General features: G+C 36.1%; 1 protein-coding gene across 1 annotated transcript; it reads right to left on the bottom strand.

The window, feature by feature from the left end:
- Positions 1-5,378: 5,378 nt before the first annotated feature.
- On the bottom strand, positions 5,379-22,270 carry LOC111197340 (B-cell receptor CD22-like). The gene is made up of 8 exons (XM_049485123.1): positions 22,228-22,270; positions 18,174-18,521; positions 17,864-18,082; positions 7,967-8,293; positions 7,799-7,874; positions 6,220-6,359; positions 5,724-5,987; positions 5,379-5,641 (listed from the first exon to the last, which is right to left on the bottom strand). Exons 1-8 carry the CDS (start codon positions 22,268-22,270, stop codon positions 5,379-5,381), a joined length of 1,680 nt encoding a protein of 559 aa, XP_049341080.1.
- Positions 22,271-23,127: the final 857 nt, after the last annotated feature.

Below are 23,127 nucleotides of genomic sequence, written 5' to 3'. Positions count from 1 at the left end.
CAGTGTGTTACAGATGTTTATTCTAAACCTGTGCTCTTCTTCAGTCCTCCTGGAGATGTGTTCAGTAGAAGTGATGGCTCACATACAGCTTTACTCTAGGCTGTGTCCAACATCCTTATTCTGGGGGAAATCATGTTTAAATGAATAAATATTTGTGTTAGATAACGAACTAGGCATCCCTGTGTTCTTCATATATAATTAATAAGGGGTCCCTGTCTTCTTTTTTCGGGAGTTAACAGCAGCACATGGTAACCCGTTACTAATGACTGAGGAGTTACTGTGTTCTTCTTTAGGAGTTACTGTAAATCACACCACAGTATTATAAAGTGAGAAACATGTTAACTAATTACTAATTACTGAGGAGTTACTGTGTTCTTCTTTAGGAGTTACTGTAAATCATACCACAGTATTATAAAGTGAGAAACATGTTAACTAATTACTAATTACTGAGGAGTTACTGTGTTCTTCTTTAGGAGTTACTGCAGATCATGTCACAGTATTATAAAGGGAAATATACATTAATAATAATAATAATAATAATAATAACAACACACATTTAACCTAGTTAACTAACACACACACATTTAAACTAGCTAACACAATTAACCTAGCTAACACACACACATTTCCCCTAGCTAACTTAGCTTGCTAACTAACACACATATAAAAGTTAACTTAGCTAGCAAACGAACACACATAACCTAGCTAACTAACACACATTTAAACTAGCTAACTAACACACACATAACCTAGTTAACTTAGCTGGCTAACGCTAACTACACACACAACTTAGCTAACTTAGCTAGCTAACACACATCCTAAAGCTGGTTAACAACCCACAAAGAGTCCTCCTCTGATCCGGGGGTAAAATCAGCTGGAAAAGATCTCAATATCTTGATTACTAGTTTATTTTCAATCAAATACAGAAATATGAAAGCAGCAGAGTCTCTCTTAATCCTCCTCCAGCAGCAGCAGCAGCAGCAGCAGCAGCAGCACAGCAGAGAATTTACACGAAGGACCAGGAGAGCTGCGTCCGCTGTGAAATTACCGTAATTACCCTAATAGTGCGCAGTAAAATAAATCTCTGTGAGACTGCAAACGCTGAAGATGCACTTTTATAAGGCTGAAACCTAGTGTTAAAGCAATGATTGTTACATTATTACAGTCTTACAGTCATTCTTAGAGTCTGAGATGCCTTCTGGAGAACTTTCATCAAGGTCTTCTATGCAATAATATTACGTTATAATGTTGTTTTTTTATTCCAAAAATTATTGTTATGCAGAGTAATACACACTGAAGTATTTTACTATATGTTGCTAATATTTGGAAGGAACTGAGGATAATAAGGTAATTAAGGTTACCACTACTACAAATGGTGTCACTTGCTTAATTCAAATATGCCTTTAATTAATATGCATTTAATTAAAATATGCCTGATTTAGATCTATAGTTCCCCAGGTGGGATGTAAGGGTTTTCAGTAATTAATGATGATTTGAGCAGTAATTAATGAATAGTTATTATAAAGGAGACATAATTAGTAAGTAGTTCTCTGGGAGATATGTAAGTCTCAGTAATTATTGTGGAGTTAATAGTGAACTACTATAATCATTAGTTCAGTACTATCTACTGAGTAATTACTCAGTACTCCCTGGTAGTTAATAGAAAATATTTAGGTGTTAATGCAGCACTATTAATTAGTTACTGCTTAGTTACTGCTTAGTTACCTATTAACTATGGAACAGTATTATAAAGTGTTACCTGAATTTTTACTTTCTGGAACTGGACTACCCACATTTTCTACGTAATTAGGTTTAAATAGGATCTCCGGTGGATTTGGTGTTTTACAGAGACTCTAAGACTAGGTCAGTGGCTGAACTGCACTTAGCAGGGCATTATTACACATGTTGTAAAGTAACATATGACATTGCAAAGACTTATTAGTGTAAAAATGTCTTTATTTTAAAACGTTTCTAACTGTTGATCGTCTTGCTGCCTTGTAGTGTTGTTAGCCAATCAGAGGCAATATGTTTGCATGTATAAATGTTCATGAGCAACAGCTCCTGAGCAACAGCTGAAATCCTATGAGTTTGGGAGGTAAACAGGTGGAGAACTGACTTCCCCTACTGGATTTATGGTCCTGCACTGTGCCAAATAGCCAACAAACACTAACACCAAACCTGCTACAAGACTGAATAATAATAATAATAATAATAATAATAATAATAATAATAATAATAATAATAATAATAATAATAAATACATATACAACATCTTACATAATTTCTTTATTACTATTTTTTTCAATATGTTTCAGTAATAACAAAAAAAATGATCAAGTAAAAAATATGATAAACTAAAGTAAAAATCCTAAATAACAGAACAGTTAAAACAGCAGTTACAACAGCATTCAGTAAACTCACTGACATAAAATCTGCATGAAGCCGGAGTACTTAACAGAATTGAGCAAATAACTAGTTGTGAAAAACTAGAATTATTATAATTTCTATTTATCAGTGCAGAAAAATATTTAGCTTTAGCTTGTACTAAAAATGTAAGTAATAATATCATTTTACATAAACATTACAAGTGGTTTCATTAAAAAAACATTATTCAGCCAATTAACAATTACTTGGAACATGAAACAGCCATAAAAAACTCCCTGGATATTACATAAAATGTTAATATGTGTTAGTATGTGTTAAAAATAAACGTAAAAAATCCACACTTTCGCCTCCAAAGCTGTCTTTAAAATGTGCTGCAGTAACAGTCCCTAATCTTCTGCAAAGGCCGTACACTGGAATTTCAAGCACTGAAATCTGAGGATCTGATGGGAATTCCACCATAAAAGCATTGGTGAGATAGAATAGATGATTATAAATAAAAATGCATCTTTAACCCAGAGGCAACAGTTAGAGCTCTCTAATTCCAGAGAACACAGTCCCACTGCTCAATGGATCAGTGCTGGGGGCTTTACTCCACTGTAGCCCATGCCTGGAATCATGCATGTTGCCAATAGGTTCATGCTGATCTGATCCAGAGAGTCCTATTCTATTGGCAATAATTTTCTACAAGGACTAGACAACCTGTGTGTGTGCATGCATTTGCACATTTTGCATTCATCAGAATAGACCACTGAAGTCGTGTCGTCATTTTGTAGTCGGCGCCATGTTGTTTATGCCCATATTTGGGGCCCCTATGGGGTTCCGTGTCTAAGCCGTCCAAATCAATACGGGATTTGAAAGGGCTTTTCAAAAACTGGCCTCTGTCACATTCTGTGGTAAATAAATATGTTCAGAGCCCTGTACGTTTTATTCTGTGTACATTTACCTCCTAAACATCACTGGATCCTCTGAATTTCGAGATCGTTTAAGGGGAGTAATCAGAAAAATGCTAACTTTAAGCTAACGCTTAACTGACGTCACAGCACCGCGGCTGGAAAATGATACCAGTCATGCTGCACAACACCAGTGAACTCCGGTCAGATCGCGCTTTGGATTATGATGCTTCTTCACAGAGGATCATTAAAGGATTTAAAGGTGAAAACTCTTTCTGTAATGTTGAGCAGTGTGATGTTGAGCAGTGTAGTCTGTGTTAGAGCTTTAAAAGGCAGATAATAAAAGAAAATGGCTCTCAGTTCGGCAGCGCTTCCCCGAACGGTTTAGTATTTAATTACGGTCATTAGTTTATGCTAATTATAACACCTGACCCAAATAATCAACTAACATCTAATCTCTGCAGCGGCGCCGGGAGTTCAGTTCACTCCGCTGTAGCATTAGCTTAAAGTTAGCATTTTTCTCATTACGACCCTTAAACGATCTCGAAATTCAGAGGATCCAGTGATGTTCAGGAGTAAAATGTACACAGAATAAAACGTACAGGGTTCTGAACAGATTTATTTACCACAGAATGTGACAGAGACACGTTTTTGAAAAGCCCATTCATTTTTCTCATAGGGAAAAAACTCTTAGACACGGAAGCCGTACAAGCACTACAGAATGACGCACAACTTCAGTGGTCTATGGGTGTCCACAAACATTTTTACATATAGGACCCTATTTTACACTATGCGCAAGGCGATGCTCATTGCTATCTTACACCTTGAGACATCATTGCTAGGTTTGTGTGTTTGGCAGAGAAATACTTGAGGAACTTGGTTAATATGTAATAAATATATTGCCAGTCCTACAACATTTCTCAGCCAATCACACTGCACAATCACAACTATCTGTGATATAATTATATTTATTTAGAAGTGTACTGATGCATCATCAGCACAACACAAAAACTGCTTTGAGTGAATCTGACTGAATCTCTTTATGAGTTTAGGACAGAATCTGATGAGTGATGATCTCTAAAAGCTGTCTAATCCCAGAAATGCTCCTCTGTTCCTGAATCATCAGCAGTGCATAAAGAGGAACTGAACACGGCTGTTAGTTATTCTCCTCTTCTGGAGATCCGCTCTGCACCGGGGGAGGACCAACAACCTGAACACAACACACACAGATCACAGAAACTGTTATATACTGAACACACACACACACTGCATACACTACACTACATTACTTCATATTCTAACAACACAAAAACGCACACAAACAAACACACAGACACTGCAGACTTACCATCAGAGTGTCGTACTCAGAGGACGTCCTGGTTGCAGGGTTCAGAGTTGAGTATGTGTCGTTGGGAGAGTGTGTAGCGTGCTGAAGAAAAAACAATTTAAAAACTTTTTCATAACTTCACATTCTAACAACACACACACACACACACACAAACACTGCAGACTTACTGTCAGAGTGTCGTACTCAGAGGACGAGGTGGTGGCGAGGTTTAGAGCTGTGTAAGTGTCGTCTCCAGGCTTTGGAGTCTTGAGATGAGGAAACACAGATTAAAGTCTATATTCAGTAAAACTCTATAGGAACATTTTCATAAACAGCTTCAGTAGAATCTTCTCTCAGTACCTGAACATCAGCACCTCTCTCTGCTCTCCTCTTCCTCCTGATCTCACATTAAACACAAAACACATCTTTAACAGTTTCCATTTGAGGCTGAAGCATAGGTTGAGGTTAAAACTGTATTTAGACAGATTGTTTAGATATTCAGTTTAATAATGAAAGAATAATGTTACTCACTGAACGCACAGAATAGCAGTAAGAATAGAGAGACCCAGCGCAGGAACCAATCCAACAGCTGCCCAGACTGCATTCTGCTTCCACCAATCAGCTGAAGGGGATTAATTTAACCTACAATAGTTTAAGCCTACTGTAGCTTACAGTGTGATAGCCACCCCCACTCAAGGTTTTAATTTTGGTAAACATAGAAATGAGCAGCAGAAGTAAAACCTCGATTTTTGACAAATGTCTGATAAATAAAGTGATTAATAAACCTGTAACACACCTGATGTAAACGGCCACTGTGATGAGTTGGATGATCCATATTGATTCTCTGCCAGACAGTAGAAAACTCCACCAGTTCCAGCAGCTAAAGTTAAATTAGAGCCGTTTCTAAAAGGTTCAGATCTGCTTCCTGTCTTCCTGAACCAGGTGTAAGAGCTGGCAGGGTTGGAGTCGCTGACGCACACCAGCGTGATCGAGCCGTTAAACCCGTTAAACTCAGATAGAGATGGAGGTCTGGGAGGATCTGAACAGCACAGAGACTGAGCTAATCACTGAACTTCTTACACTCAGAAGAAACAGGATCATACAGAACAAACTGCACTTACAGAACACGTCCAGACGGGCGGGTGCAGAGCTGTGCTGTCCGAGCTGGTTGAGAGCGGTGCAGTAGTACAGTCCGCTGTGCTGGGAGCTGATGTTGGTGATGCTGTAATTCTGGCCTGTTCCCAGTGATTCATTTACACTTTGTTTAAACCAGTTGAAGGTGAGAACAGGAGGATCTGCATCACTGCTGCAGGTCAGAGTCACTGAATCTCCCTCCTTTCTCTCTCCAGAGGGAAGAACAACCGCTCTGGTCTCTTTAGGAGAGTCTAAGTGGAAAACAGATATTAAAATACTCCTGATTATATATTAATCTTTAAATGGACTGAAAACTAAACACATCATTGGCATGTTGGAAAAAGAATAAAGCTCTACTATCATATTTCAGTTTTAAATGATCAGATAAACATGATAAAGCTGCCTTCAGTCACATTAGCTATTTGTTTCAGTCCAGACGACTGACTGAGAGGTAAATAAGTGAATGTGAAAATCTGAACTCACACACTGGAGGAGAGCAGAGACCACTGCCTTCAACAGCACAGCTGTAGCTGATCTCTCCACTGAACACAGCTACAGAGCAGGAGGCAGATCTACACTCAGATACAGGCTGTCCGTTCCTGTACCAGATGTAGATGGGGTTGATCAGAGAGCCAATCGGGCTACAGGTCAGTGTTACTGTCTGTCCTTCTGCAGGAGCAGCTGCAGCACCTTCCACTTTCACCTGCAGACCTTCAAACACACCTAAAACATAGAGACTCAGAATTAGTGACCCAAACTCTCAGACTGAGCAGGACAGATGTCGTAAACAGCACAATGAATAATAACTAGATTTATTCAGTTTAGTAACTGTTTTCGATATTGGATTGTTTACATTCTGTCCTGCTCCCAGTGCTTCATTTACTCTATGCTAAAACCAGTGGAAGGTGAGAACAGAAAGATCATGGAATCTCCCTCCTCTCTCTCTCCAGAGGGAAGATTGACCACTCTGGTGTCTTTAGCAGAATCTGAATGGAGAACAGAATTACACGTTAAAATACTCCTGATTATCTACAAATCACTAAACGGACTGAAACCTAACATATTACTGATATGCTGTAAGAATACAGAACCAAATTCTCAGGTCAAATTATCAGATAAACACGTTAAAGCTGCCTTTAGACACGTTAGCTGTGTTCTCGTTTAGATATCAGCCTAAAAGGTAAATTAGTGAACTCTGAATACTCTGACTGAGCAAGGGCGTAGGAGCAGGTTTCATATTGGGGGGGGAACACATTTGCTAATATGAACCAAAGCCTACTGTATAGTTTTCAAAAACAACATTTGTGGAATTACTTTTAATTACAAATAATCACATTTTTTCTGTATTCTGTTTATTATTAGTTACATCCAATAAAGGTGACTTTACAACCTAAACATTAGAAAATACTCCATTAAACATTAAAAATACTCCACTTTACATTTACTGTTGTTAAAAAAAAATACGTTCATATTATATACACATGACAAAAACTGATCAGTTATCAAAAAAAAATATATATATAAGATTTGATTATTATTATTTTTTTTATAATTATTATTATTATTATTATTATTATTATTATGTATTGGCATATCAATTCTGTTGGCTTCACCACACCAGCACACTGACTTTACTCCGCGCGCCGCAAAACCAGCAAGCTGATTGGCTGTTTCTACTGAAAGGCGGAACTTAATTCCTGAACCGGCTCCGTAATTGGCTTTAAGAGATTTCCCATTTACACACAGCGATCTGTCTCCTCATTAATAATACAGCTGAGCTGAGCGAAACTATATAATTTTGGTGGGGACAAATCCACCTGTTTCTAATCCGTTCCTACGCCAATGTGACTGAGTATAATCCAGTAGAATCTGACAGTGAGATGATAACAGAGTGAGTGCAGTGTAAAGTGATGTCTTACAGACAGCAGCAGAGCGGATCTCCTCGTGTTCTTTCACAGCACAGGAGTAGCTGCCTGCATCCACAGTGCGGTTCCTCAGATACAGTACAGCTCTGTTCTGCCAAGATAAAGACTGTCCGTTCCTGTACCAGATGTAGGTGGGGTTAGTCAGAGTGCAGGTGGAGCTACAGGTCAGCTGCTTTCCTCCTTCCTGTGTGTTCAACACTTCAATCTTCAGACCTGCAGGAGATTTTAAACATGATTTAGTCTAATTTTTATCTGTAGAAATCTCTCATAGTTAAATAAACTTGTTTTATATGATCCAGAACTACCTCTGACAGACAGACTGACTCCAGAGCTGCCAAAGTATTTACCATCAGGATCATCAGTGATGAATCTGAACTTATATATCTGAGAATCGCTCGCTCTAAGATTAGTGATTCTCATTCGACATGGGGTCTGGTAATACTGCACTCTCCTCTTATACTGATCATCCTCTCGCAGATCTACATGCTGCTTATTAATGAACCAGAATGATTCAGTCACTCTGAGTCCTCCAGGGTGTTTATAAGAGCAGGAGAGATCAACTGATGAACCTTCCAGAGCACACACACGATCAGGAGTGTAAGTCACTCCCCACTGCTTCTCACCCAGTTCACCTGAAACAACACAGAATTACAGTCAGTACAGTGCTGATCAGTCAGTACTGAAACAGTTCTGAACAGTAAAATCAGAAACAGATAAATGAAGAATAATATTTACTAAACACATCAGTGGGAACAGCAGAACTGAAATACTGAGTGTGAGTAAAACACTGTAATATCTACCCTACCTGTGGGCAGGTCTGCACTGATTGTGGGCGGAGCTTCTATTCTAAATCAGATAAATCAGTAATTGTGTTCTGCATTTGGTTCTATAGTGTAGTTTTGGTGTTCAGCTTCATTACATTTTATTATATTTAGTTAAACTCATGAATCACTGAGGAAAGCAGGGCGTCTTCTGTCTTGTTTTTCCTGTTGATTATCTAGACAGACAATTTAATCCGTTTTAAATCTGAGGTTGTTTTGTTTTTGTTGTTTTGGTAAATGCTCAATCCTGAAGCAATATTACATGTTCATACTAAAATAATGTTGTTTTTTATTATTATTACTCGTGTCTCTCATTTGATCTGGAGGAAGATGAAAGCACTCTTTATTTATTTTAATAGCTTGATAATAATAATAATAATAATAATAAGAATAATAATAATAATAATAATAAGAAGAAGAAGAAGAAGAAGAAGAAGAAGAAGAAGAAGGAGCTTAATTTGTAGAGAATGTTTAATATATTGAAATGCATGAAAGGTGAAAGATGGAAAATTGCTTCACAATGCAGCACATTAAAACATTAAACCGTGTATTTAAAACAATAAAAATAATTAATAGAAAATTTACTAAAAAAGGGGTAATAAAATATGTAAAATAAAACATTAAAAAACAAGATTTCCTGCCCTGTTAGTTCTGGAGAAATCACTGCCTTGTTACATTTGTTGGAAATCAAGTACTGGTATCAAGTACTGAAAAGTCTGACAACCATCAAGACATGCCTGAAAATAATTTTTAAACTGTTTTTACACCAAAAATCTGAATCCTCTCCAGCTCACACTGTCTGTCAGAAACTAAATATTAATGGTTTAAACATCAACTAAAGCACTGCTACTGGACTGAGTTCTCTGCTAGTTCATTTTTAATACTTAGTCCTGCTATTTATTACATATTTGCATTCTTTCCATATTTAAGGAAGCTGAACCCTTTAAAAAAATAGTCAGGAAAATTCTGACATTGGAAATATAAAAATGTTCAAATATTCTACATAAATAAATAAAATAAAATCACAAACTTAGTGTTCAGAAAGTGAATCAGGATAGGGCTGTTTCTCAGTGTGGATCAGGTTTGGGGCGCTGAGTCCACAGAAAGCTGCTGTTTTTTCCCGGGCTTTACACTAAAAAACAAATTTTGCACCTGAAAAGAATTTACAGATGTCTACAGCATTGCTCTGCTTAAATACACGCAAGTGAACACAGCACGTGATATCAGGCTTACTCTCTGCAATAAAATATGCAGTCACTGTTCTTATAGCACTGATGAACGATATGCTTAAAAAGTATAACTTCAATATGACATGGACATTTATAACAATACGATAAAATATGATACTGTCCACTTCTAGAACTGACCAATCAAAGCTGCTCGTTAGCATGACTTCATTGATGCTGTTGTGTTTGTGGCTGTGTTTCTGTAGGTTCCTCTATTACAGAAAATAGACATATTACACCAAAAAGACATGATTTATAAATTGTTAGATTAAGAAGTGGAGTAGCTTCAGGGATTCTGTTATTTCATAACTTCACTTAAAATAATGAACACGAGAATTATCTGAATTAAAAGGTTTATCTTTGTTTGGTCCATCCTGAGTAAAGTCTATTTACAAAATTTGATTTACTGTACAGGAATCAAAAGTATGTTAGTACAATTACTTTATTAGATAAAGAAATTAATTATTCTACTGAAATCTTTGGTAATCAGTATCTCAAAACTGAACTGCACAGAATACAGAATTAACCTCATCGTTCTAAAGTAGAACCTGATTTCCTGGTTTTAAACAGCCTGAATGATTCTCTTTAGTGACACTGAGAGACAGACTGACTCTGTACTTACACTCTGAAGGAGGCTGGATGTTGTAATTGACCCAACAAAGGTATCTAGATGAACTGGTGGAGTCGATCCAAACTGTGGAACTGAATGAGCATCCCAATCTAGTCCCTGGCAGGTAATCTTCATCTCTGAACCAGCTGTAGTAACAGTTTCCCCTGCAGGTGGGATTACAGGTCAGTTTCCTCACTCTGTGTCCTACAACCTGCTGATGCACCGTACCCTGCTGATGCAGCGTACCCTGCTGAACTGCTGAACACACACACACACACACACACAATTACAATGTTTTTTGTTGTTGTTGTTGTTGTTTTGGCACGTGTGTGTGTGTGCGTGTGTGTAAGGGTTTATTTACCTATTTGTCCAGATGAAGCTGGTATCTGGTGGCCTGGTGGAGAGAGTGTTAAATCCAAAGTGTTAAATACTGCTGCTTATATTTAATATATAACATTAACAGAATCATGAGCTGCACAAAGACATGTGAAGGTTGATGGAGATTTTACAGTATTAATTTCACAGCTCTGATCAGTAAAATCTCCCCCCTTTAAAGCTATAGGACATATATATTTTCACAATTTTATAAATAATCTTTTAATCCTGATAGTAATCAGTAGATTTAATGCTCTGATTACATAATGACTTGGACTGGACAGCATACAGGACCTGCCTGTCTACCTCTCTACCCCATGATTTCTGCAGTGCATTTCCAGAGCATGTTCATGGGGCTGATTTTCAAATGTCACAGCCCATTTCACACAGACACACACTATTTATTGTGTGTTAGGAGCAAGCAATCCTTACAAGCTAACGCAGCAAAGGCTATTTGAAAAAAAATTTATTGGTGGACAAAACAATAAATTAGGAGATTTCCCAATACTTTAGTTAATATAGTTCTGGATTCATTGAGTCTTTTAAAATCTATACTCAGAAACACTTATATATAGTTTATAGTCAATATAAGGTCCTCAAATAATGGTAATACCCTCCTAACATTCTTATTGCACCTTCTATCTTCAGCTAGAGAACAGTATGTGGGTGAAGAGTTAGTTATCTGATATTAAATGTGAGAGATTATTAAAGTTTTTTTTAAGCGCATTCAGTGAGTCTGTGTTGCTAAAATAGCAATGAACATCAGACATTTGTTTAGGTTTATTTGTCAGTGGCACACCTTGGTTCAACCAAGCCATTTGGCGTAGATATATTCGTAACCCCATTGCTCTTTAAAACAGACTGTTGGCGGGGTGTAAGATAGCAATTAACATCATAATGTGCCTAGCACTGGGTGTAAGATAGGGCCCTTAAAGTTCTATTGATAGATCAGTCTGAACTAAGACACAGGTCCTGCGATATATTTGATTTAAGCCTAAATTCTCTAGTAGAAACTCATATAAACAGTAAAACATGGTGGTGGTAGTGTTATTAATGTGGGGATGTTTTCTCGTCTCAGAACTTGAACAACAGGTCATGTAACATATTTGACTTATTGCTAATTCTGTAGTTTCCAGTAGAAACTCATATAAACATTAAACATGGTGGTGGTAGTGTTATTAATGTGGAGATGTTTTCCCATCTCAAAACCTGTACAACCTTCTTTTATTAAATAAATCCTGAATTCAAATCCTGAATCCTGTATTAAAGAATTATTAATTATTCTGTCTGTTTATGAGCTGAACATAATCAGGTTCTGCAGAAAATCAAAGACTCAAAACAGAAAAGCAAACCCACATCTGAGCAGCTGAACAGAAACTATATGAATATTTAGGAGTGGCCTGGTTAAAGTATTCTACAGAGAAAAGTGGAGTTTAAATTTCTCCACAATGATGTGAATGACTGAAATATGTTTTACACACAGGTGATTCAAATATTGGTTAAGATTTATCCATAAATAAAATGTGTTTATTATTTATCATGGATTAATATAGCATTGTGCTTAAAGATCTACACACACTCACTGCAACAAATCTGCAACAATAAAGAAAATCAGTGAGATAAAAAAAAAAACCTGATTCAGACTTAGTCTAAACACTTTCAGTTCACACACATGGATATTAAACACTTGATACTAATTAATATGAAAAAGATCAGAAATGGTAATAAATAAAAAAGTTTACCTGCCAGTAAAATGAGGATCACTGCTGCTGTGATATTTGCTGATCTTTGGGGAGACATGGCAGCATCACTCTTTAAACACAGCTGATATCAGAAGATCCAGAAGATCCTCAGTCCTACTGTCCTTCACTTCTGATCTGCTCTGGTCTAAATAGAGAGAAGAGTCAGAAGAAAAGATGACGGTGTGTTCTGCAGTTTTAATTCTGTCCTCACATCTCCCCATTTAGCTCAGATCACTTCCTGTCCTCTGCTGCTCTTTTTTTAACTTCCCTTAAGACTGAAGGGACTTTCAAACATTATATTAAAATAGTCAGTAGATCAGTAAAGGGTTAATGATGTTCTGCTATCAGATTTGGGTTTTTATTTATCTGTGGGGAGAATTTGTATGAATAATAAAGCTGTAATCTCACTGTGCAGTGAATTCTACACTTAATACTCTAATATAGAAGAGATGCAGAGCTGTACATGTGAATGAGGCGTAATAAAACAGGAAACAGAAGATGAGATATGGGCTCATTTCACACCATCAACAAGTGCAGTGTTTGACCACATGACTTTAGACACACTTTAGACAACTCTTATACTGTGGAGCTCTTTATACAAGTTTATTACCAGTAGTTTTAATAATTTCTTTGACTGCTGCTGAAATATTACCATAATGATTAGTAGGGGTAAAAGAAAATATTAATATATTGAAGTATTACAACTTTATAATTGAAGTATTGTATTAATTCCTAAAAAAACTGTATAGATTTTGAATTAATGATTTATTTAGTATTATTTAGTGTCAGACAGTGGATCATTTGATTTTGTGTTTGAACCGGTTTGAAATAATGTTGGACTGATTTTACTGGATAAAAATTGTAATTTTGATAAAAGTCCATTTTTATTCATACAATATTGTGTTTCTCATACCATAATAATTTTCCTATTTTCTTATAAATCTCAATATATTGCCTTTTTTTCAGTATAACAATATATTGAATCAGAATGTATAATTGTATCACTAGGTTCTTTCTAGTACACAGCTCTTGGTACAGATACAGATAATAATAACTATAATATTAATGTTACACTTACTGCTGGACAGAAGGCATGAAATAAACTATGTTTACTGATGTTTTATCCAAAGTCTGATCTGTAGCTTTAAAAAAAAAAAAATAAAACATTGTCACTTCTTTGTTTAATCTACCAATTAATCAGAAAATCATTTTTCAGTCTTTAATTTCTTTGTGAAAAGAGAAGAAAACTGAGTCACTATGTGTTTATACTGTGTTGAATCTACACAGATTAGATACAGTAGTTTATGTGACTACCAGACTCTGAATATTTAATAATGATAAGTATAACATTTGCTGAATAAAAATACAGTTAGTGTGAACAGAATACAGGTGTTTCCGTTATTGTGTCCAGCCGAAGCTCTGAAACAGGGCAGGAGACAGCAGGTTCCAGTGGACTGAAGCAGAAATGAAAGGGAATCCTGACTGTTAGAAATTGCAGACCTTAAACTAGAGTAAATGTCCAACACTATTAAAATATGATGTATAAAACAATCTAATTAAACAGCTGGATGGAAATCTGGACACTGCTGACTTTAACATGGACTGACCTCATATTACTGACAGGTTGATCTACACAGGTGGAGTTTGGGAGGTAAACAGGTGGAGAACTGACTCCCTCTACTGGATTTATGGTGTTAAAACTGCATCTCTGTTCACTTCCTGCTCTCACTGCAGTCCTGTAACATAGCAAAGAGTCTTAACTATCAATACGTAACTAAAAACACAAAAAACGGATTAATAAAAACAATAACAACAATAATAATGATACATAAAACAGTACTGCTTTATTACTTTATTTTTAGAAATAACAATAATGCATGAAAATTATGAAAAAATAAATGTATTTATATACAACTTTGAAAAAATTAAGAGACCACTTCAGTTTGATAAAATAAAAATATTGTCATTTAGATCATTTATTTGCAGAAAATGAAAAATGGCTGAAATAACAAAAAAAACTTTCAGTCCTCAAAAATTCAATTCAAGCAGTTCAGCTTGGTTTGATGGCTTTTGATAATCCATCTTCCTCTTGGTTATAATTTCAATTTGTTAAAATCAAAGAAACTCATAATTTTAAGTGATCTCTTTTTTTCTCTCAGAGCTGTATATGTATGACAAATTAAAAATTAAGAATATATATAAAAAAACAGCCCAATATAAAAGTAAGTACAATATTGACTAAATTAGTTAAGACAAACGAAATAAAAGCATCTTAAGATATTACTTATTTCTTACTGCTTTAGATAAAATATAAAAGTTCTCATTTTCTGAGAGACTCATGAAACTAATTTATATTTCTATATTTATTATATATAAAGAAACACTATTATACAGCAACAACTTTGATTACAAAGTTGATAAAACATTATTTACAGATAATACAATTTTATCCAATAGTGAGTTTATCCACTTTATTTTCTATGATTGGTGAGGGGGACTGAAAGAAGAGGAGAATTTCACTTAAACAGCAGAGATTCAAATACAAGACTAATAGACTAATAGATGAGAGTTTTGTGGAACTCCATATAACTTCTATCCACCACCAGACAGAGGAGCTTTGAGTGAATCTGACTGAATCTCTTTATGAGTTTAGGACAGAATCTGATGAGTGATGATCTCTAAAAGCTGTCTAATCCCAGAAATGCTCCTCTGTTCCTCTATAAAGATCTGAATCTTCAGCAGTGAATAAAGAGGAACTGAACACGGCTGTTAGTTATTCTCCTCATCTGGAGCTCCACTCTGCACCGGGGGAGGACCAACAACCTGAACACAACACACACAGAAACACACAGAAACTGTTATATACTGAACACACACACACACACACACACACAAACACACACACACACACACACACAGAAACTGTTACATACTGAACACACACACACACAGAAACACACAGAAACTGTTATATACTGAACACACACACACACACACACACACACACACAGAAACACACAGAAACTGTTATATACTGAACACACACACACACACACACACACAGAAACACACAGAAACTGATATATACTGAACACACACACACACACACACACACACACAGAAACACACAGATCACAGAAACTGTTATATACTGAACACACACACACACACACACACACACAGAAACACACAGATCACAGAAACTGTTATATACTGAACACACACACACACACACACACACACACACACATTGCAGACTTACCATCAGAGTGTCGGTGCTTCATCTCCTTTGACTGGGAAAATACAAGTGATACCTGAGTGTTCCTGTTCTGCACTGTGTGAACGTAGTCTGATCCCAAAAGAAAGTTTCAGAGCTGGATTATTTTTGTTAAAATCTTTTTATTCATTTTAAATTTTCTTACAATTAGTAAGAGACCACTCCAGTTTCTGAATCAGTTTCTCTGATTTGGCTATTTATAGGTTTATGTTTGAGTAAAATGAACCTTGTTGTTTTATTCTATAAACTACAGACAACATTTCTCCCAAATTCCAGATAATAATATTGTAATTTAGAGCATTTATTTGCAGAAAATGAGAAATGGCTGAAATAACAAAAAAGATGCAGAGCTTACAGACCTCAAATTATGCAAAGAAAAAAGTTCATATTCATAAAGTTTTAAGAGATATGAAATCAATATTTGGTGGAATAACCCTGGTTTTTAATCACAGTTTTCATGCATCTTGGCATGTTCTTCTCCACCGGTTTTACACACTGCTTTTGGATAACTTTATGCTGCTTCACTCTTGGTGCAAACATTCAAGCAGTTCAGTTTGGTGGTTTGATGGTTTGTGATCATCCATCTTCCTCTTGATTGTATTCCAGAAGTTTTCAAATTGGTAAAATCAAAGAAACTCATCATTTTTAGGTGGTCTTTATTTTTTTTCCAGAGCTGTATATGACTATGTTTTGTATTTAAAGTAATCCTAGAGGAATGCTGGTGGCAGGCTGAGATGTTTTGTGAAGGGTCCACTGTGGATCGAATTCAATGTCATCTAAATGTACTATCAATAAGAACACACACACACACACACACTGCACTTACTGTCAGAGTGTCGTACTCAGATGATGTCCTGGTTGCAGGGTTCAGGGTTGAGTAGGTATCACTGGGGGAGTGTGTAGCATGCTGATGAAGCAAGATAAAACAACATTAAACATTAACAATGTTCAGAACATAATATTTCTAACAAGAAATACACACAAACACACTGCACTGACTTACTGTCAGAGTGTCGTACTCAGAGGAAAAGGTGGTGGCGAGGTTTAGAGCTGTGTACGTGTCGTCTCCAGGCTTTAGAGTTTTTTAAGGAGAAATAAGGGAAACAGATTAAAGTCTATATTCAGTAAAACTCTATAGGAACATTTTCATAAACAGCTTCAGTAGAATCTTCTCTCAGTACCTGAACATCAGCACCTCTCTCTGCTCTCCTCTTCCTCCTGATCTCACATTAAACACAAAACACATCTTTAACTGTTTCCATTTGAGGCTGAAGTTTTATGTTGAGGTTAAAACTGTATTTAGACAGACAGTTCAGATATTCAGTGTAATAATAAAAGAATAATGTTACTCACTGAACGCACAGAACAGCAGTAAGAAGAGAGAGAGCCAGAGCAGAAACCAATCCAACAGCTGCCCAGACTGCATACTGCTTCCACCAATCAGGTAAAGGAACTAAATAAAACAACATACTGCAGTTTAGCTCCACCCATTCAGCCTACAACAGTTTGCTGTATATATACACTCCACTCCAAAAGTATTGAAACAGTGAGGCCAATCCCTTATTTGTATCGTAGACTGAAAACATTTTATGAATACGAGAATATGAAAATTGAATATTTCCAGTAAATTACACCTGGATTTAATACACACTTCAGAAAACAGCACCTTCTGTCTGAACCCACCTATTTTTCATGTGAGCAAAAGTCTTGGAACATGTGACTGTCACGTGTGTTTTGTTGCCCAGGTGTGTCCTGATACATTGATTATTCAAACAACAATTAGCGCTGAATATCAGATTCAGATTTGGGTTTTGCCTGTGCAGATTGTGCACTTATAGAAAAACAGAGCGGTATGTGATTGAAAATAAGCAATTGTGATGCAGAGAGAATGTGCTAAAATCAGAGCCATTGCAAAAATTTTGACCATAGCCGGTTGGACATTCCATTTGTAATGTTCTGTAGAAGAAAGTCGTGTAGTGACATCACATGTGAGTGTTTTACTGTGCAAATACTACAGTATCACATGTGCTCACTGGGGTGTTGAAACTTCTAATACAAAATATGAGAGTAACTGAATAAACTGAATATAATCCAGTAGAATCTGACAGTGAGATGATAACAGAGTGAGTGCAGTGTAAAGTGATGTCTTACAGACAGCAGCAGAGCGGATCTCCTCGTGTTCTTTCACAGCACAGGAGTAGCTGCCTGCATCCACAGTGCGGTCCCTCAGATCCAGTACAGCTCTGTTCTGCTCAGATACAGGCTGTCCGTTCCTGTACCAGATGTAGGTGGGGTTAGTCAGAGTGCAGGTGGAGCTACAGGTCAGCTGCTTTCCTCCTCCCTGTGTGTTCAACACTTCAATCTTCAGATCTACAGGAGATTTTAAACATGATTAATCAAACTTTTATCTGTAGAAATCTCTCATAGTTAAATAAACTTGTTTTATATAATCCAGAACTACCTGTGACAGACAGAATGACTCCAGATCTGCCAATGAAATTACCATCAGGATCATCAGTGATGAATTTGAACTTATATGTCTGAGCATCACTCACTCTCAGATCAGTGATTCTCACTGTGTGGTAGAGCTGGTTCTGGGTCTGGTGATACTGCACTCTCCCCTTATACTGATCATCATCTAGCAGATCTACAGGCCTAACTCCAGTCTCATTAATGAACCAGAATGATTCAGTTACTCTGAGTCCTCCAGGGTGTTTATAAGAGCAGGAGAGATCAACTGATGAACCTTCCAGAGCACACACTCTATCAGGATTGTAAGTCACTCCCCACTGTTTCTCACCCAGTTCACCTGGAACACAGAATTACAGTCAGTACAGTGCTGATCAGTCAGTACTGAAACAGTTCTGAACAGTTAAATCAGAAACAGATAAATGAAGAATAATATTAACTAAACACATCAGCGGGAACAGCAGAACTGAAATACTGAGTGTGAGTAAAACACTGTAATATCTACCCTACCTGTGGGCAGGTCTGCACTGATTGTGGGCGGAGCTTCTATTCTAAAGCAGATAAATCAGTGACTGTGTTCTGCTTTTGGTTCTATAGTGTAGTTTTAGTGTTCAGCTTCATTCACTTCATTACATTTTATTATATTTAGTTAAACTCATGAATCACTGAGGAAAGCAGGGCGTCTTCTGTCTTGTTTTTCCTGTTGATTATCTAGACAGACAATTTAATCTGTTTTAAATCTGAGGTTGTTTTGTTTTTGTTGTTTTGGTAAATGCTCAATCCTAAAGCAAAATAACATGTTCATACTGAAATAATGTTGTTTTTATTATTACATTTATACCGTGTCATAATATAAACAGTGTCTCTTATTTGATCTGGAAGAAGATGAAAGCACTAAATTTATTTCATAGATTGATCATAATAATGATGATAATAATAATATTATTATTATTATTATTATTATTAATAATAATAATAATAATAATAATAATAATAATAATAATAAGAAGAAGAAGAAGAAGAAGAAGAAGAAGAAGAAGAAGAAGAAGAAGAAGAGCTAAATTTAAATGTTTAATATATTGAAATGCATGAAAGGTGAAAGATGGAAAATTGCTTCACAATGCTGCACATTAAAACATTAAACCGTGTATTTAAAACAATAAAAAAGAATAGAAAAGGGGTAATAATGTATGTGAATATGTGTAATATGTGTAATATATATCTAAAAAAGGTAATAATAAAACGTTAAAAAACAAGATTTCCTGCCCTGTTAGTTCTGGAGAAGTCACTGCCTTGTTACATTTGTTGGAAATCAAGTACTGGTATCAAGTACTGAAAAGTCTGACAACTATCAAGACATGCCTGAAAATAATTTTTAAACTGTTTTTACACCAAAAATCTGAATCCTCTCCAGCTCACACTGTCTGTCAGAAACTAAATATTAAGAGAATAATAATAATAGATGAACATCAATTAAAGCACTGCTACTGGACTGAGTGTTCTGACTTAGTCCTGCTATTTATTACATATTTGCCTTCTTTTTCCATATTTCAGGCAGCTGAACATTTTAAAAAGTAGTCACGAAAATGTTGGAATTAGAAATAAAAAAATATTCAACATAAATAAATAAAAACAAATAACTTAAAAACTCAGTGTTCAGAAAATAAATCAGGATAGGGGTCAGTGTGAAGCTGCTGGTGTTTCCCGGGCTTTACACGGAAAAGCAATTTCTCATATCAGGCTTACTCTCTGAAATGAAATAAGCAGTCACTGTTCTTACAGCACTGTTGTTAGCATGGCTTCACTGATGCTGTTGTGTTTGTGGCTGTGTTCCTCTTCTGCTGGTATTTAAAGGGTTCTGTAGGTTTCTCTATTAGAGAAAATCTTTATGGAACCTTTGTTTATTTATATTTATTTTAGTACTAATTATGTTTAATAATTAATTCTGAATAACCAACAAAAGCTGCATAAAATCACAGACTTACTACTGCTAAGAAGGATTAAGATTTTAGAATGGATAACATTTTGAGTAAGTGAGATCTGAAATAACTTTAGTATAAATGTTCTCCTCAATTGAATCAGCTCTCAATTAAAACCTTCAGCAGATAAAAACGTGGGAGGAGACTAAGAGGCAGTATCACAGTCAGCTTCTGCTTACAGCTAGAAAACTAGACCTCCTCTGATAAATACAGACTGAGACACACTACTGAGTCAGAGGGAGGAGAGGGGGGTGGGGTTACACCAAAAATACATGATTTATAAGGTGTTAGATTAAGAAGTGGAGTAGCTTCAGGGATTCAAGTTATTTCATAACTTCACTTGCAATAATAAACAAGAAAATTATCTGAATTATTATTATTATTTATTGTACAGGAATCAAAGTATTAAGATAAAGAAACTAATTATTCTACTGAACTCAAATCTTTGGTACTCAGTTTCTCAGAACTGCACAGAATACAGAATGAACCTCATCGTTCTAAAGTAGAACCTGATTTCCTGGTTTTAAACAGCCTGAATGATTCTCTTTAGTGACACTGAGAGACAGACTGACTCTGTACTTACAGTATAGAAGAGAGTAGATGTAGTTATTGACAGTACAGGAGTATCTATCCTGATCAGAGGAACTGGTGGATTCGATCCAAACTGTGGCAGTAGTTGAACATCCCATGTTAGCTGAAGTCTGCCAGTAACCTCCACCTCTGTACTGGTAGTCTGAGATCCAGCGATGTCTGAACCAGATGTAGTAACAGTTTCCACTGCAGGTGGAACTACAGGTCAATTTTCTCACTCTGTGTCCTACAACCTGCTGATCCACCGTCCCCTGCTGAGCTACACACACACACACACACACACACACACACACACACACATACACACACACACACACACACACAAACACACAATTATTATTTTTTTTTTTCAGGAACCCTTGTTGTGGCACAAGGAGTGTGTGTGTGTTTGTGTATGTGTGTGTGTGTGTGTGTGTATGTGTGTGCGTGTGTTTATTTACCTGTTTGTCCAGATGACGCTGGTATCTGGTGGCCTGGTGGAGAGAGTGTTAAATCCACAGTGTTAAATACTGCTGCTTATATTTAATATATAACATTAACAGAATCATGAGCTGCACAAAGACATGTGAAGGTTGATGGAGATTTTTGATAAACACAGAAGAACTGAGCTCAGTTTATAGTGTTTCAGAGCTTTACAGTATTAACATCTCCCCCTTAAAACTATAGGACATAATTTATATAATTAATCTTTTAATCCTGAAAGTAATCAGTAGATTTAATGCTCTGATTACATAATGACTTGGACTGGACAGCATACAGGACCTGCCTGTCTACCTCACTACCCCATAATTTCTGCAGTGCATTTCCAGAGCATGTTCATGAGGCAGATTTTTAAATGTCACAGCCCATTTCACACAAACACACACTATTTATTGTGTTAGGAGCTAGCCTTACAAGCTAACACAGCAGAGACCATCTAAAAAAAACAAGATAATCTTGTTTTAACACCCTTGATTGGTGGACAAAACAAAAAATTAACAGCTCTCCCAATACTTTAGTTAATATAGTTCTGGATTCATTGAGTCTTTTAAAATCTATACTCAGAAACGCTTATATATATATATATAGTCTATAATCAATATAAAGTCCTCAAATAATGGTAGTACCCTCTTAACATTCTTATTGCACCTTCTATCTTTAGCTAGAGAACAGTATGTGGGTGAAGAGTTATTTATCTGATATTAAATGTGAGAGATTATTAATGTTTTTCATTCACTGTGAGGCTAAGCTTCACTCTCTACTGTCTGTGTGTGATGTGGTAAAGGCTTAGGACCCTATTTTAGAGATCTGTAAGGGAGCCATCAACTGATTAACATGTGTATTGATTTAGGGAGTGTCAGTGTGTCTTTGCTTTCGTATCGACAGGAAAAGTACACCTTGTGCGGCTCGAAGCTCGGAAAGGGCATGTACTTACTCTCTTAATTAATCATGGGTGTGTTTTGGGCGTAAAGTGAAATAAACCAATTAGTGTGTTACTTGACATTCGCTTTAAGAACCAGTTGAGCTCTGACTTTGGCATATGGATATTTTAATGTCGCAGATACCTGGACGTGTCCAGCTCTTCTCAGCAGAGGAAACCAATCAGATCATTTACGAGAACACCAATATTAATTTATTTTGTATAATGTTTATTTTTTATTTAAAAGATGGGTTTGTGCACTTCTGCATGTCCTTGTGTGTGTGATAAGTGGAAGTATACACACGTTGAGCAGATAGTAATTAACATCATAATGTGCCTTGCGCAGGGTGTAAGAATAAGTGCCCTTAATTTTCTATTGACTGATCAGTCTGAACCATGGTTCTTCTAGTAGAAACTCATATAAACATTAAACATGGTGGTGGTAGTGTTATTAATGTGGGGATGTTTTCCCATCTCAAAACCTGTACAACCTTCTTTTATTAAATAAATCCTGAATTCAGTCCTTTATAAAGAATTATTAATTAGTCTGTCTGTTTATGAGCTGAACATAAACAGGATCTGCAGAAAATCAAACTCTCAAAACAGAAAAGCAAACCCACATCTGAGCAGCTGAACAGAAACTATATGAATATTTAGGAGTGGCCTGGTCAAAGTTTCTACAGAGAAAAGTGGAGTTTAAATTTCTCCACAATGATGTGAATGACTGAAATATGTTTTACACACAGGTGATTCAAATATTGGTCAAGATTATCCCATAAATAGCATATGTTTATTGTTTAAAATGGATTAATATAGCATTGTGCTTAAAGATCTACACACACTCACTGCAACAAATCTGCAACAATAAAGAAAATCAGTGAGATAAAAAAAAAAAAACCTGACTCAGACTTAGTCTAAACACTTTCAGTTCACACACATGCACATTAAACACTTGATACTAATTAATATGAAAAAGA

The sequence above is a fragment of the Astyanax mexicanus genome, chromosome 11 (assembly GCF_023375975.1).
Source record: "Astyanax mexicanus isolate ESR-SI-001 chromosome 11, AstMex3_surface, whole genome shotgun sequence".
Classification (NCBI taxonomy): Eukaryota; Metazoa; Chordata; class Actinopteri; order Characiformes; family Acestrorhamphidae; genus Astyanax; species Astyanax mexicanus.
This window is presented reverse-complemented; position numbering and strand designations above follow the sequence as displayed.